Consider the following 17,327-nt stretch of genomic DNA (forward strand, 5'->3'; position numbering starts at 1 on the left):
TGGGGCTGAGAGAGTTCTGAGAGAACTGCGACCAAGGTCCTCCAGTAGGCTTAATGTGCAGGAGTGGGGAATCAAAACAATTCAACAGATTAGAGTCTGCTGCTCTTGTGGAGATGTGGGGAATCAAACCTGATCATCCAGATTAGAGTGTCGCTGTTAACCATCATACCACGCTAGCTATGTTTTCATTGCAATTCAGAAAAAGGAAATTTCAGATTGCAGCAACTATCAAACCACCACATTAATTTCTCACACGAGTAAAGTGATGCTCAAAATCAAACATCAAAAACTGTTACTATCTATGGAACAAGAAATGCCTCATGTTCAAGCTAGATTCAGAAGAGGAAGAGGCACCAGAAATCATATGGCAACTCAATGTTGATTACTGGAGCATATGAGAGAATTTCAGAAGAAAATCATCTTGCGTTTCATAGATTACAGCAAAGTGTTTAATTGTGTGCATCATTAAAAGCTATGACTGCTTTAAAAGGAAGTAGGTGTGCCTCAACATGTTTGTTTTGATGCCCAACCTGTACTCTAGACAAGAGTTAGGATAGAATATGGAGAAATGGAATGGTCTCCAATAGACAATGGTATTAGACAAGGGTGCATTTTATCTCCCTATCTCTTCATCCTGTTTGCAGAACATATCATAAGGAAAGCTGGATTAGAGTTAGATGAAGGTGGAGTGAAAATTGAGGGGAGGATCACTAACAATTTGAGATATGCTCATGATACTACATTAGTGGCAGAAAATAATGAAAACTTGAAATAACTACTACTGGAAGTGAAAGGAGAAAGTGCCAAAGCAGGACTACAGCTGAACATCAAGAGGTCAATAGTTGTGACTACTGGAGAATGATTCAACTTTCCGATCAGATTCTCAATTGCACACACGTTTCCCCCACTCCTGAACTCACTGCGCCAGAGATGATAGAATCGCCATAATTTCCAAAAATGTGGAAAGTGCTAAAAAGCTGGCCATGCATTACTCTCTCTTGGAATTTTCTCCCCTACGCCCGATCCCCACCCTTCTGCGCCCTACTCCCTGCCATTTCAGATTGATCAGAAGGGTTTCTTTTATTTCTTTGTTTCAAGTCTATGGGTTTATTCACGGAGCAAAGAACAGTGTCAGCCAAGTAATGCTGCATAGAAGTTAGCAAAAAAATTGGAAAGAGTGGAAGGCAATATAACAAGGAAATGGCAGGCAGGCAGTAGTTCCATCAGTGCCACCATTACATTACAGAGCAATCTGAAGAGCTTTTTAAAAATGTTACCAATGAAGATTGATCGATCGGTCTGTCTGTCTGTCTTTAATTACCGTATATACTTCATGTAAAAGATAGCTGAGCTTTTCGTCCATGCTTTAAGGCTGAAAAACGCCCCCCTGAAGCTTATACACAAGTCACCGCTTATCAGCAGGCTCTTCAGGCCTCTGCTGAGGCTAGGGGCATAGCTACAAGACGACCTTCCCTGCGCCGCTGTCAAGCAGCTTGTTATACTCCGGTTCTCCTGGGAGGTGTGAAGGGGAACCCTGGCTGGCTGGAGCTTCCTCAGTTGAGGAGGCAGAGGGAGCTCCTTATTTGGAGCAGTGACTCCCCTGATGTCATTACCCAAATAAGGAGCTTCCTCTGCCTCCTGGTTGCCTGGGCTTCCTCAAACCCAGTGGGGAGGTGGAGGGAGCCCCCTATGGAGCCCCCTATTTGGGCAATGACATCAGGGGGAATCACTGTCCAAATAAGGAGCTCCCTCTACCTCCTGGCTTCCCACCTTCGGCTTATATGCGAGTCAATACGTTTTCCCAGGTGGTTTCGTAGTAAAATTAGGGGTGCCTCTCGGGCTTATAGCCACCTAGCTCTTTAATTTATACACGAGTATATACGGTATGCAAAATAATGCTAGACCAAAGATAGGAAATTTTAAAAATGCCAAAAAAGAGAGTTGTAAAGTAGTAAGCAAGGCAGGGTGGATGGGTTAAATGGCAGATCAGCTTGTCTAGGGGTGCTTTGCAGCAAGAGACTTCTCTTTTGAACAGAAAACCTTGGGAAAACCCCACTGTGGAGCACACAGCAATGCCACAAGCAGTAAGTGCACAAAAGACCATTGATAACAGAATGGGGGGAGAGGGAAGGGTTGTTCAGCGAATCGGTTCAGCAAACTTTACTCAAGGTTGTTCAGCAAATCAGTGGCACAGTTGACAACAGATCCCGAATCCCTCAGCTTGTCTGGTATGTGCACGATTGCTCAGGACTGGTAGAGAAACCAGTCATTTACATTTCCATGTAGAGATTAACCCTAATTTTACACTATAAGGCCTGGAGAGCCCCTGTAAGCAGAGTGCTAAGCTGCAGTACTGTAATCAGTGCCTTCCTGCCTCTATCTGAGTTTTGTCCCGATGAAAATCAGTTTTAGGTAGCTGGCTCAGGGTTGACTTCGCCTTCTATCCTTATGATGTCAGTAAAACAAATGCCAGCTTGCTGAGGGTAAAAGCTATAGATGACTTATACGCAATACCGGCAAACACCCCATGAACATAGCGTCTCTAGGCTGTCTAGTGCAGGTGAGGGAACCTGCGGCTCTCAGATGTTCAAGAAGATAATTCCTATCAGTTTCTGTCAGCATGGCCAATTGGCCATGCTGGTAGGGGCTGATGGGAATTGTAGTTCCTGAACATCTGGAGAGCCGCAGGTTCCCTACCCCTGGTCTAGTGAATGTTGTGATGTGACATGGGTCAAACATGGCCCAGTGCTTGATGTGACATGGATCAAAAATAGCCTGTGGGTCAAAATGGCCCAGTGCTTGCACAGAGTACCTTTCCCCCTGCATTTTGTTATGCTTAGGGATGAAAAATCAGATTCTGCAAAGTGGCTTTCTACTGTGTGGTTTGGGAGAGAGGTATTGAGCAAGACCCATTTTCAGACTTCTTTCCTAATCATCAGGGTGTGTAGGAGTCGCACATTTCACTTTTCTATCTGTTGGAGGAAGCACTGTGGCAGTTCTGATAGCTTCATCAGTAAATGGGGAGTTCAGCGACGCCTAGCCATCTTGAGGTGGGTGGCTGCTAAATGGACACGAGCAGACCCTCATCTTAAACTTTGCACTCTACGCTGTTTCTCTGGAGGCGGGAAAACACCAATGTTCTGGTCTGGTCTGCAGAGAGCAGGCAGCATGAAATGAGAGAGGAAATGTTCGCTTTTTCAATCATTTCACAGTGTAACAGGGAAAATGGAGCTTTGCTCTGAAAACTTTTGTGGGGATGCATAAGTTGAAACAAATTCTGGAGTTTTGAGAAAATACATATTTAAAAGGGAATTTATTTTTTATTTTTGGAAAGATAAATGATTTGAGGATATCTGAGAGAGAAATGGGAAAAATATTTTAATACATAAGGCCAAAATTAGAGGATCTGGAACTTGGGATAAGCTTCTCCCATCTCACCCCAGCCTCAAAACTTCCAGGTCTCATGAACAATTGCAAATAGTGTGGTGAACTTACACAAACCCAGTCAATTGTCCCCAAAGTAGGGACGCTTGAACACCTGGGGCTTGGCTCATCACTTGTTGGTGAGATGAGGTCTCCATAGCCAAAAGCATGGGGACTTGGTCATTACCTTGATTTGCTTACCCAAAGTGTTGCTCTATCAATACACACCAAACAGGGGAGTAATAATTAACAGGGGAGTAATAATTGGTCTTAACTATTAGGAACATTTCAAATATCTGTCTAGCCTTCCATCCCCTCACCAAGAGTAGCTTCTAGAAGTTCACAAGCAGAGCATGACTGTGATACTCTTCTCCTGTTGTTCGTCCCTCAATTTAATACTCTGCAGCATACTGTCTCTCCCTGTGGAAGTGCCCCATAATAACCTATTAATCACCCATTTGTGTAATGTTTTAAAAAGCAGTTCCTAGATAGTAGCTAACCTCATACTTCAAGGATGTGACTTCCGTACTTAAGTCATATGATGTCTGATGAGCAGTACGGTATGGTTTACAATATCCTCTTGTCCATTTTATCTTCACAACAATCATGTGAGGTAGATAAGGGTGAGGCCCCAAGTCATTTAGCATACTTCCATAGCCGTTTGGGGATTCCAACCTGGGTCTGCAGGTCCTAGTCTGACATTTTAACCATTACACCACAGTGGGTCTTTTGCCTGCATTAATTTCTATTTTAGTCTCTGGGCCTTTCTCCCACTTTTACCTTTAAGCCCCCCGTGGCTACTTTCCTCAGAAGCGCTGTCCTCCTAAGGCCCATTCCTCTTCCCTATTGGTAGGCTGGCTATTACAGTGAAGGTGCCCTGACACTGCCGCTGTCGTGCCCCCTCAGTGCGCATCATCCCTGGTGCTGGAGAAAACGGCACCTTTTGATGCCCGTGGGGATGCCCGGGCGCATGCCAGGGATGCCGGCCGCACGCTGAGAGCAGCGCGTGGCATAGGGGGGATAGTAGAGAGTGGGGAAAGGCCCTCTGAAAGCATGGGATGTGCATGAAGGTAGTATGGTATAGGCCAATCTCGTCAAACCTCAGTAACTAAGCAGGGTTGGCACTTATAAAGAAACCACCCCATGGCATATCTTGCACGAGAAAAATGGTGCCAAGGGGCAAGTACCTCGAAAATGCCTGGGCTGCTCTTCCAAGGTTTTTTCTGGGGACTGGTTGTCTTCTCCTGTTTGGTTGTGTGGTTTTTATGGGCCCTCAAAGAGAGTGCCCCCATCATCCTTTGGAAATATTTGAAAACTCTATTGGATAGATGAGCCACCCCTTTAGAGGACTCTAAACTTCATCAAACCCGACTCAAACTTCATCAAACCTTGAGGTTCTTCTAGGGAAAGTCACCTGCAGCTAAATTGCAAATTTGATCCCTGTACCTTGAAAAAAATTCCCTGTAGACTTTATGGAGGCAATATTTTTTAATATCCAAAAAAAAAAAAGGAAAATACCACTTGCTAGTCTGAATTTTTGATCCAATAAATGAAATTTTAAAAAATATCAATAAAGAAGTAAAAATCCATAGGCATTCTGCTAAAAAATATTGGGAAAATGATTAGTTCACTTGCAGTTCCCTCGCTAAAAGAGGTTATTGCAAGTCTCTGCACCCAGCAAAGGAAAAAAAATGAAGTGTTGCCTGAACAGAATATATCTGCAGATTACCCAGATGCTGTCAGTTTTCCTTGAATTGCTTGATCAGTTAAATAAATTGGCTGTCCGTGAAGCATTTCAGGCACAAACCTCAGTCAGATGACTAGAATCTTATTCTTTAAAATGAATATTAGGACTTTTACAAATTTGGAGGCTTGATAAGCATTACGTGTATAAAGTATTGTCAAGATTTGCCATTGCCTTCCTCTGCATAATGATCCTGGTCTTGGTTGTCTCCCGTCCAAGTACTAACCAGGGCCAGCCCTGCTTAGACTTCTGAGATCTTACAAGCCCAGACTAGCCTGCACCATCCAGCTCAGAGCTGACATATTCACCAGTCTGTTTGGCCACACGTGCATTAATCTGTTCAAAACTACAGTGACCTACATCAGCACCTTCCTCCGTTTAATAAAAATGAAACTGCCTGGTTGCCTGGAAACAATTGTTTCTTGCCCACAGCCAATCGGGCTTGTGGTTATTTGCAAAACCACTTTATAACCCTCATTTTGCATGAAGCGATGAAAAAATACAGACGCCCGAATTGCAGTCTGACCTCTGTAGTATTTTATTGACATGATAGTGTAGCAGCTGATATATTAATGCTATATTATGTTTCTCTAGTACTGTATACTTAAAAAAAATCAGTCCAGTGCATTACTGGGGCTAATGGTTTTAGCAGTGATGAGGTCTGTTGCCCTTAGCCATTCATTTGGTGCACCCCCTGGGAGCTGCCGAGTTCTGGAAAGGGCCAGGGAAAGAACTGTTGTAATTATGATCTTCCGCTTCACAAATGGGATGTGACTGATTTACATGCCCTTTCTTTATCTCCTCCTTGGAGTCCCCCCTGGAGGCAAAAATCAGGATTATCCACTCTTCGTACCATCTTGTTGAGTAATGGTCTGTCAGGTTTTATTGCTCACACTTGACTACAAATTGACACATCACTTTGCCTTTTACGTGTCCCAGGTTGCCTTGTACATTTTCTGCTGCAATTGGAGCCACAGCCATGCCATTCATCACATATGCTCATATCTGTTTGATCAGGGAAATGCCAGCTTTCCTGCCTCTGAACATCCTCTGTGCTTACAGACCTATTAATTAAATTTGTACCCTGCCGAGGGACTTGGCAGGAGGCAGCTAGTGCTTCTGTTCCATGCAAAGAGTGCCCCCTTTTTCAGGTAGCTGGACAACAGTCATCACCAGTCTGCAGCCTTCTGAAGGCAAAGGATGGTTCTTGTGGGAAGGTTAGGTCCAGAACTGGTCCAGAAGCCCCTCTTGCTCTTCAGTAAGGACTGTAAAGCAAAACTTTCTAGTAAGACTTGTCCAAGGAATGCAGAGGTGTGGTTTGATTTCTAGACCTCTGCCCATTAATCAATAGGGGTATGTTGTCTTTCTGGAAAATTCAAGAGACCTGAAACATGCTTTGTTTCCCAACAGTGTTTCTCCATTTCTGTCTCCCAACTGTAATAAGGGTTACTAACCCCCCACCCCAGTTGGGAAGGTAGGAAGGTAGCCATGTTGGTTTGCAGGAATCATGGGGACAAGTAAATGAGGCACCAAAAGGTACCTGATGGTCACAGTATTTAGGAGTTATACTTCTTTGTCTGTTATACAGATCGAGAGAAAGGTGAAAATACATGAAGAAATCTGCAGAATTCAGGGAAGCCCTTGAAGGTCTGGATTATGCCCCTGGACCTATATCTACTGCAGTGAACTCAGATTTTGCTTTATGCACACTAATGCTCAAGAAAGTCTTAAAATGAGCTTCTTTTTCCTACAGGCATTCTGAGAACAAAAAACATTCTTAGAATGTTACTATATAGAAGGGACCATTCACTGACACGGAAATCTCTGTTGGCCTGGAAAAAAAATGATCATACAAAGATTTTCCTTGCACTGTGACCTAGATAAGCATTCATAATGACTTGAGTAGAGCTTGGTGACTCTTCCGTTGATAGTGCAAGTAATGGCACAGAATTAAGTTATGGGAAAGTTTAGACTTTGCTGTAGATACCAACAGTGTGTAGAATTTGGACTGAAATGAATGTCTTTCATTTCTGTTTCTATGACTTTCTGTTCAGTGTTCAGAGCCAGTTTTCAAAAAGCTCTGCGACAGGGCTCTTTTATTATACCTTACTATCTTTGTTGTATCCTAGAGCATTCAAGACATTAGAAAACAAGAGCCATGCCGGCAGAGGCATATCTAGGGAAAATATAGCTTGGTGCAAAATCTGAGTTTTCTGCCCTCTCCCTGCCTCCTTACATGGGTGGCCACCCTCCCCCACCATGACCAAAACAACTTTTTTTTGCACCAGGTCTTGAAGTCAGTGCATTAATCTGGGGAGAAGGAGGAGGGGTGTGGGGGTTGATTTTCTACGTCCCCCATGACTAAATGGCTGCAGCCTGGGAATATTTGACCCCATATGTCCCCCTGGGCGGGACGCCCCTGCATGCTGGTGATCTTGTCTCCATCTTCTGCGAACACTGAAATATTTAGTTTGACTGTAATTGTATCTAGGAATAGGATTACAGACTGAATCACTGTATGCTTGACTCTACACTTCTTTCTAGCTCTGGAGCACCCAATAGAGAAGTTACTAGTCTGTGGGTCCTGACTCCTAATCCAAAAGTGGGTCACAAAACCTGTGATTTCTGGTTGTTTGTGCTCAGCTGCATCTGTGGCTGGCACCTTCAGATGCAGGCGAAACGTCAGGAGAGAATGCTGCTAGAACATGGCCATACAGCCCAGAAACCACACTGGACCCCAGTGATTCCGGCCGTGAAAGCCTTCGACAATACCTGTAAAAGTGTTTTTTGTAGTTTTACTAGTTTGTGCATGCTCCTTCTAAAAAAGTGGGTCACCATACCAAGTAAAGTTAAGACTTGAAGGTCACCATGCCAAAACATTTGGGAACCATTGCTCTAGAACTGTCTTGCACAAAACCTGCTCAAATGGCTGTCCTTTAGGAAAGGCTGTTTATCAATGCTAAAGAAGGCTTCAGAGTAAGAAGGGCCAGTATCTCACTATGGTCAAGCTCGCGATGGCAGCGGGAGCGGCTGACCTGATTTGGGACCGGGTCCTGACGTGATCGTCCCGAAGAGAGCGGGTAGCCGGCGCTGAGCCGGCGTCCCTGACGCATTGGTATCTTCACCGGAGGCCTGGGGACATGCCCCCCTGGCCCTGCGCGCCTGCTCGAGCGGCGCAGGGCAGGGGGGCATGTCCCCAGGCCTCGGCGACGCGCCGGAGGCCCAGGGACAAGGTGAGTGCCGGGTGGGGGAGTCGAAGTGAAGCCGCTGCCGTTCGCTCGGCAGCGGCTTCACTGCGGCGTTTCCCCAAAAAGAGCACTAGGAAGTGCTCTGGGGAAACGCTGGCTCCAGGCCGGGCGGGCGGCGCGAGGGCGGTGCGGCTGCGCTGCAGCTGTGCCCCTCGTGCGAATGGCGGCCTGGAGACGGTGTTTTTACCGTCTCCAGGCCGTCATTTTCTGCCCGTGCGGAAACGGCCTATGTGATTTATTTATTGCATCTAAGCATGAAGAATTTGCTGGCAGCATTTTCCCCTGGCACAATGATTTACTTTGCACTTTATATTCTGCTGTATAACAGCTATTTATGATTGCAAATGTAAGAGATATTAATATGCTAAGTGGGTTTTTTTTTGGCACCAATGTTTTGAGCATTTGTGTACTATGAACATAGAAAAATAATGCCTGATTCGTAAAATTTTAGTTTCCCACTGCAGAGTATTTCAGTTAGCATATGAGATCTTTAAAATGTGGGAACTGATGACATCATTGAAAACTAATCCTGAAAATTTATATTGGCCACAATTCAACTTGACTAAACCAAGTGAAGATCTTTACACACAATTGCAATAAAGCTGATAAATTAGCTTTGTGGGGTGACTCATATACGTCTTCTAGAAATGTGTGATGGTAATGCACAGAAGGATGTTACAATCACATAAATATCCCAGGTCACATTTGCCACACCAGTGTCTCTTTTCCACCAGACATTTTGATACTGGTGTTAAAAGATACACCATGAACTGGAACCCTTGATGATATCAGTTCATACAGCCAAATATTTTTAGGGAGGAGCTCCAAGGACTACCAGGGTTGTGATGCAGAGGCAGGTAATAGAAAACCACCCCTGAATATATCTTGCCTTGAAAACCCCACCAGGGGTTTCCCTAAGTCAGAGGTGGCTTGACAGCAAAAGAAGAGGAGACTGGATTTATATCCCACCTCTCTCTCCTGTATGGAGACTCGCAATGACTTGCAAACTCCTTCCTCTCCCCACAACAGACATCTTGTGAGGTAGGTAAGGCTGACTAGCCCAAGGTCACCCAGCTGGAATGTAGGAGTGGGGGAACAAATCTGGCTCACCAGATTAGAGTCTGCTGCTCATTTGGAGGAGTGGGGAATCACACCCAGTTCTCCAGATTAGAGTCTTAACCACTATACCACATTGAAAAAAAAAAGGGGGGGGGGAGCTTGTCTGTTTTTAACTATGCAAGTCATTGCAGCAGGTGATGGAAAAGTGGCTCTTCCCAAAGACTGCGTATTCATTATTTAACAAAATATTAAATTAGACATGAACATCTAGCTCCTTAAATTAAATTTCCCTGAGCGCCAACCTCAAATAAAAGCTACTTCATCTAAAACTAATCATTCAGTATTACATCCCTTTGGAAAGGCACAGAGCAGGAAGAAGCCCCCCCCCTCACCCCGGTGCATACTAACTGATAGAGTGACTAAGGTCCAATTTAAACATCAGGGTGATCTTTGCCCAGAAATGGGAAAGGAGTTGCTGTTAAACTTGTAGCTACATTTTCTCCTAGATGTTACAAGGAGCATGCTGTTACATGCCTGTTGCAAGGAGCATGCTGTTGGGTTCAAAGAGGTACCATGCCCATGTGGAAGCACTTCGTTCAGCAAACAGCCACATCTCTTTGCATTTTCTGTATGGTTCCCATAATGGCATCACAAAGTTCCACTGCAGTAGTGGAGCTCTCATGCACAGTGCCCATGTGGAGGTCCTGTCCTATATAAATGCCACTTCCATTTAAGTCCTGCCTGGCTATGTGTGCATGTGACTCTCCACTATGCTTTGGAGATGGCAGGATTATGTGAACTAGCTTTGAAGGGAAGGTCTTCAACCATTTCCAGACCCAGGACACACAGGAAGCAGTAGGGATCCAATGAGCTGCAAGCACAGGACATTAGAAGTGAAATCATAGTCATCTGACTCAGTACATCTGACTCAGTACATTGCTAGAAAGGAATCTTCACCGTCATGCTACTCCTCTCAAGATAGATAGCAGCAGGTAAATGGTTCCTTTGCTTTCTACCAATGTGCTTTAGCAGCTGATTCTTCCAAAAGATAGGGCTCCCATGCCCCTGGGCTGGGCCTCCCCCCACCCCAAAGCTCCTGTTGCATGCAGCAGCAAGGGATTTTATTTTTTAAAAAGTCAACATTGTCAATGTGATGATGACATTTCTAGAGAAAGTCTGAAGTTATAGCAGGTAGCTTTAAAATGGACCATTGGATACTCACCATGAATGGTCCTTCTCTTTCAGGAACAGGAGGACATCTTACTTGGGTTGATTTCCACCCCTTCCCATCTTGTATGAGAGGAAGGGGTGGGAATCACTCCAAGCAAGATGTCCTCCTGCCTCATCAGGAGAAGTTTCTGGAAACTCTATGGTAAATCTATGAAATTTCTGGTGATTCCTAGAGCTATTTACTAGGAAACCCCAGAAGTGACGTTGTCATGTCAGTGCCGCCTATGATCTAGCAAGTGGGGCTCCATGATCCATAAGTTGAAGACAATTCCTTTAAGGCATACAAACTTTAACAGAGATAAAGGCGTTGCTTCAGGGACATAAGGCATTATTCTTTTTGAGGAATTCAGACCTAATGTGTTTATTTTACCATCAGATGGTGGTAAAGGATAAACACTGTTTTTGTAACAGAAACATGAATTGGTTTATAACAACACAACAATTCACCTAGGGAATCTCTTAAAAATCACTTCATTGTTTTATTGCTTAGTATCAAAAGAAATGAGACATTGATTAAAGGCCATTGTGAATTGAAACTAATAATTCAGCTTTGTCCTATGAGACAGGATTGAAGGAAAAATCAAAACAGAAGCAGTTGAAATAGGACAGAATCACAGTTATGTTGCATTCAAGTAAACAGTAGCACATATGGATGGATGTATAGTTTTTAGCTAGTCTTTGCTGAACAAGAGAAACTAACTGTAGCACTGATTTTGACCTTCAATAGGCATTTCAGGATTTTTTTTTTTAACGCCAGGTCAATGAATTTCAAATAAAGCAATGTTATAAAGCAGGATGGGTTGATAAGATCTCTGCTGCTCTCTTTCTTTGAAGGATCTTCATTTCTGACTTTTCTGGTCCCCCTTTGCAAAATGAACTGAATTGCAAAACTGGTTTTTAATTTTGGTTTGTATTAAAAGGCCATATAATAAAGATTTGCAGCATTCCTACCACCCCTGATATGAAACTGTATTTTTAAAGGGTGGCTTTATTTACAAGTTAGAGAGCTAGAAAAGTGATGGAATGGTTGGTACTGGTACCCATGTAGTAGTAACTGGAGAGAGGTAAAAATCCTTCAGAATCAGCAGCTCTGGGAAACTCTAAGGATCCTTGGTTCTAATGATGCATGCACATATTCAGGACGTCCATGCAGGCAGATGGAACTGCAGATGTGGGATGCAGATCTGGAATCCAAAAACCACGTCCGAGTTAGACATAGCAGCCCTTTTGCTCAAGGCAAAGCATGGACTTTGAATGTCCCATCTGCACTATCCAGGTAGCGAACGCAAACGGGGATTCGGCAGCATATTGGCACCCAAGGCAAAATGTCAGGATTGAAGAACAGCATTGTGGGTATTGGAATGTGGCTGACTACTGCCTGCTCAAGAGTGTCAGCTAGACGTTTCTCATAGCAAGGGGTTGCAAGGAGGCTGCTGACTTTATTCCACAGACTGCTAAGGAGTCGTTGAGCTCAACGGGCCACACACAGTTTCCTAGAAGAGGCTGTAGGTCAGAACAAAGGTCAGTCTATTAATACAAAAGGAGCTCAGGGCTGTGTCCACAAAGCGATGAATGCCCAGGTAGCTTCTGTGGCCACTCTGAATGCAGCAGCAACAGAGTATCCACAGGGTTGCTTTCATTGTACTTTCTTTCACTCAGGCTCCTACAGCTGCCATCCCCCCAATAAAACGAGAGGTTTTGGGGAGAGTGTTTAAAATTGGTAATTGCTGAATCGCTCTAGTGACACAGCAGTAACCTATAAAAAAAAGGAAAGCATAGTGCTGATGTGAGGGACGCTGGCTTCAGGGAGTGGGTGTGAAAGAAAGAGTGCCAACGAAGGCAGGACTTGCATAAATACCACCTTCTTGTTTGCGGACACATTTTGACTGCAACCTGACCCAAAAGACTGGATCAAACCACGGTCGATAAATTGCCAATCAAAAAAGCCATGAAAAATCTGGGCAGTGGAGGATTTAGGCGGACAATGTGGATGCTCTAAATTTGCTCTCATTTGGATGCCAAACTAGATGGCAACCTCTGTAGGGGACTTTTTCCCTGCCCCCAACTATAGCACCCCTCTTCTCTCATGCTTATTTCCCTTCCGTATAGTACTGAGTGGTCTTTAGAAGTAAATTTAAGAACTGTAATATTTTTAACGCTGCATAATTGGTTGACAAAAGAGCATGGGACTAGAGCTCTCAAAATAAACAAAATCTGGAAGCTGTAGGGTTCCTTGCTGCAGTTTAAAATGGTGGAGCTCTTAGTGAGCCCAATAAATGCTGAACAGCCTCAACAAACAATCCATCGCCTTTTGATGCAGGTGGAAGAAACACGGGCAGACTTGAATCAAGCTGCCTTGTGGATTTAACCCAAAAATCTGAAACTGCAGAAGAAACTTTGACTTGAGTGCCATTGATTTTATCCCACTGTAGCCAACGTGGGCTTTAACATTTCCAACTCCATAGTGGCCTGCAGTCCGATGGAATTGCCAACCTCCTGTCTTTTTAAGTTGTTCCGTTCATTCATAAATATGTTTGGTCAATATTTTTTGTTGTTTCTGTAATTTGCCTTTTCATTGGAAAGGAACTTGGATACCCATTATAAACAGGATCATGCTATATACATATTTATATGAAATCTACTCAAATAGTGATACTGGAAAAAATCGAAAATTTCTCTAGCATTAAAACCCAGTTCCTAGCTCTCTCTGTATTTTTCTTTACACATAGATCCGGCAGTTTCTGACTAAGCTTGCACAGAAAAACATCCAGTGTTTCTTCTGCTTTAACAGCATTGACATCCAAATGTGCTGGAATTGTTGCCTTGTATATCAGTACAATCTAAGGACGTACATCAGAATCCACAAAGAATTTAGTCCAGGCCATGGCAAGTTTCCTCAAACTGGTGGCTGCATAACTTACAGAACTGAAATGTCAGACCCAAACATGGAGTCTCATTTGCTAACACCGTCAACAACATTTTAGGACCAGACTCACACAATAAACTTCAAGCCTCAAACTGGAACACATGGAGGAGGTCAGAACCTTTCCCCATCCTGTCACACTTCAAATGAGAAAAACAAAACTCTCACATGGTTTTCTCAAGACACGGGAACAGGGTGTGGAATTGAATTGTTCACATTAGTCATCTGTGTCCAGCAGGGTCATGGTAAGCAGTTTTGCTCAGAAAAATCATCCAGTTGAATCTTTGAAAAGCTAACCGACCCTCCCCTAAAGCTCAACACACAATTTTTTCAGCTCCTTTCCCTGAGCCAGTTCTTCATTTCTCAATTATCTTCTTGTGACGCAACAGCAGCTTATGTGTCTGGTATCAATGGATCATTGCCTCATGATTTCCTTGTTATCTGCAAGGCGGCTGGATTGGGTCGACACAGTGCAAGAGGAGGCAGGCAGATCTTGCCAACAGAGCATCACGACTCCAGTGGTTGAGTTGGCAACCATCAGATGTTTTCTAAGATGTCGAGCGGGACGAAGCCTTTTTTCTTTCCGCTGCACACTTTGATAAAGCCATCACGTTCCTGCTCTGAAGTCACACAGATCTAAAGGGAAGGAAGGGAGGCAAATGTGAATTTCTCTTCTACTTCTGGAGCCATTTTGATTCAGGACAGCTTGTCTGCAAGTCTCTGAAAAGGATGGCATACATTTATAAAAATGAAGAACTCTTTCCTGTTTAAAACCATTGAAGACTTTTACTGGTTCCTCTATGTACAAATAACTTTTCATGGATATCTGTGGCTGCCGTCCCTTGGACACTTCTGTATAAACCCTATCCACATGAAAGAAAATTGCATTAATTTCTTCAGAAATATATACCTCAACCCCCACCCCACCCCCCATGGAAACCCGAAACAGCTTATGATATTCTTCCCACCTCCATTTCATCTTCACGATAACAACCCTGTTATGATGAAAGTGAATCGTGATGAAAATGAAGAAAAAAACTTGTGAATAAAACACTGCCATCTATTTCACGAGGGTTTTCTCTGGAAACAGCATGATAGGTTGGGCTGTCTTGGATTCAGGATAATATAGACTAGATCTCTTGGCTTGTAGGTTATGAGAGGCATTGGGGTTTGGTGGTTAGAATGTCAAAGACTATGAGCTGGGAAACCCAGGTTCAGACCCTCATGTAGCCATGAAGAACTCTGGTTGATCTTGTGCTTGTCTCTTTCTGCCTTAGCTTGACCTACCTCATAGGTTTGGAGTGAGGATTTGAGGGAAAGTGAGAGACCTGTCAGGATATTGAAAATTGCAAGGTGGTCATATGCTGGTCTAGAATGACTGGAATGTAACAGTCAGCAGAATTGTAAAGGTCGGAGCCTCTCTGTCTGGGTCTGCAGTGATTGGCATGTAACAGTCAGCAGAATTGTAAAGGTCGGAGCCTCTCTGTCTGGGTCTGCAGTGATTGGCATGTAACAGTCAGCAGAAGTGAAAAGGTCACAGGCCAGGATGATTAGATCATCTAGCTAATGATTTGCTGGACAAAACTATATAAGAAGACTGCATACCCAATTCAGTACCTCTCTCCTTCACCTTTCAGGTTCGGGCTCAGATTGTTGGTCAGAGTAGAGAGTGGATAGTTACTGTTATTTTTGTTCCTTTTGAGAAACAAGAGATAAAGAGTATTCCTGTTGGAACTAAATCCTACTGGTCTGAGTGTTTCTTTTTCTGTATACCGCAAGCAGTTACCTCCTGTTCTAGCAAGGGTGAGTTGGCACTCTAGTCCTTCCTCACTGTGCACTAGGCCAACAATCAATTTCAAGTTATGGGCCCAGCATCCTAACCACTGAAGCTAGAGAGTAGCGTCGAGGCAGTGTGACACCTGATGACATCCACCATGTGCAGTTTGCCTCTTTGAACGGCTGACTTTGCAGGGAACTACTCAGCATGGAGTGTGAAAAAATGCAGAGCTTTCTACAATGCGTGAAGATTTATGGGCTGCAAATGAGACCCCAATCGAACCCAGGCAATGTAGCAGCAGGAGCAGAGGGGGGCAGATGCCAGAGCCGAAGGCGGCCCATAATGTTGGCTGTGGAAAACTTTCAGCTCATCTATCCTAATGGCTGCTGAGAGAAGGCTTCTGACTGCTGGAAGGTGTTGAAGGACCTGTGCAATGACGCAGACCGCGTTGGTTCCAAAGCGTAATCTTGACCCAGACGCTTATGGCTACAATTTGAAGCTGAAAGTGAGGTGGAAAATGTGGCCAACCATGTCATGTCCAACAGCTTCGCGAGCACTCATTCGGGCTTCGAGCTGGAAGACAGAGGCATGCCTTTCACTGAACAGCATAGCGCCTATATTGTACTCTCTTCCCTAGATGACAGCTGGGACAATTTTGTCTCTATAGTATGCAGAGCATAAAAAAAGGAAGATGATTTGACTCTAGACTATGTGACTGCACGGCTTCTGGAGCTCCAGAAATAAAGAGAGTTTTGCCTTTGAAGCCACAGCCAGAGAGAAGCCTGCTGTTTCTAAAGCGTTCCGCCTCCTGAACTGTCCGCGTCATATGCAGTTCGAAGGAAGCGCGTTCGTTGTGGTTTCTTACTTCAATCATCTTCTCCGAGAATGCCCACAGAAGGGGGTGAGAAGAAGGGCCAAAGCAAAGGATGCAACGGGAAGAGGAAAGAAGGAGCACTACTTGACGGCAGACATTGTTGATAGAACCGGACAGTCCAGAGAAACGAATCCCATCTGGCTCTTTGGACTCTGTTCTGCTCAGAGCATGTCAGAATGCTCATCACCTATTGACTGAGGAGTCCAAGGCAAGTGTGAAGCATGTCAGCTTGGCCGATGGATCACCAGCTGCTGTTACGCTGCAAGGAACCGTCTACATACCATGCCTAGGTAAAAAGTTGCAAAATGTGTTGTGTGTTCCTGGACTTCGGATTTTGTTTCATATTGAGTCATTCCCAAGTTTAGCTACGTAGAACAAGGGTACAAAAACTATATTTGATAGACAGTATTGTACAGTATGGCATGAATGACATAGAGTGTGCAAAGGTACACTCTGCATACCGTATAAGCAGGGACTGATAAAGGGCAAAATGAAAAAAATGTACGAATGTTTCAAGTCTAGCTTAATAAGCCTATGCATGATGATTGTGCGCACTATCATTCACAGAGTCCTAGGACATGCGTGCTCTTTGCCACCATCAAGCCAGTTGGCTAAAGTATGTGATTTGAGTGTAAAGCCTTGCAAAGCATTCCTCAGACTGTTCAGTCTGTAGTGGGGTTACAGTAAAATCCCATCCAACTTCAAAAAAGAGTTGAAGGTGACAAATGGAAAGACCATTTGAACTAGTCCACATGCAGACTTAGCTGGTCCTTTTCCAACTGCCGGGCGGTGCACCCATATATATTTCTTGCTGATTGATGATTATAGCAGATATCTTACTGTCTTGCTGTTGAAATTCTAAGGATGAAGCCTTTTACAAGGTTTGGCTGAATGGGTCTCAATGATTGAACGAGGTTCCCAACAAGGTGGCTTCTGCCTGCAATCTGACAGAGGCTGTGAGTCTTCATGGGGAACAAATTCCAAACATGGCTGACACAGAAAAGGTATTAGGCCACAGGGAGAATTAAACTTCGCTCAGCCCGCTGAAA

The 17,327-nt window shown here is 44.1% G+C and overlaps 1 protein-coding gene across 4 annotated transcripts in view; it reads right to left on the reverse strand.

The window, feature by feature from the left end:
- Positions 1-11,159: 11,159 nt before the first annotated feature.
- STAC (SH3 and cysteine rich domain) overlaps positions 11,160-17,327 on the reverse strand; it is an 89,017-nt gene continuing 82,849 nt past the window's right edge. For all 4 annotated transcript variants that reach the window (XM_048511421.1, XM_048511425.1, XM_048511422.1 and 1 more), the window contains exon 11: positions 11,160-14,263. In XM_048511421.1, the coding sequence (XP_048367378.1) occupies positions 14,165-14,263 (99 nt within the window). In that variant the 3' untranslated portion in view covers positions 11,160-14,164. The remainder of the gene's footprint in view (positions 14,264-17,327) is intronic.

This window comes from Sphaerodactylus townsendi, linkage group LG11 (assembly GCF_021028975.2).
Source record: "Sphaerodactylus townsendi isolate TG3544 linkage group LG11, MPM_Stown_v2.3, whole genome shotgun sequence".
NCBI lineage: Eukaryota > Metazoa > Chordata > Lepidosauria > Squamata > Sphaerodactylidae > Sphaerodactylus > Sphaerodactylus townsendi.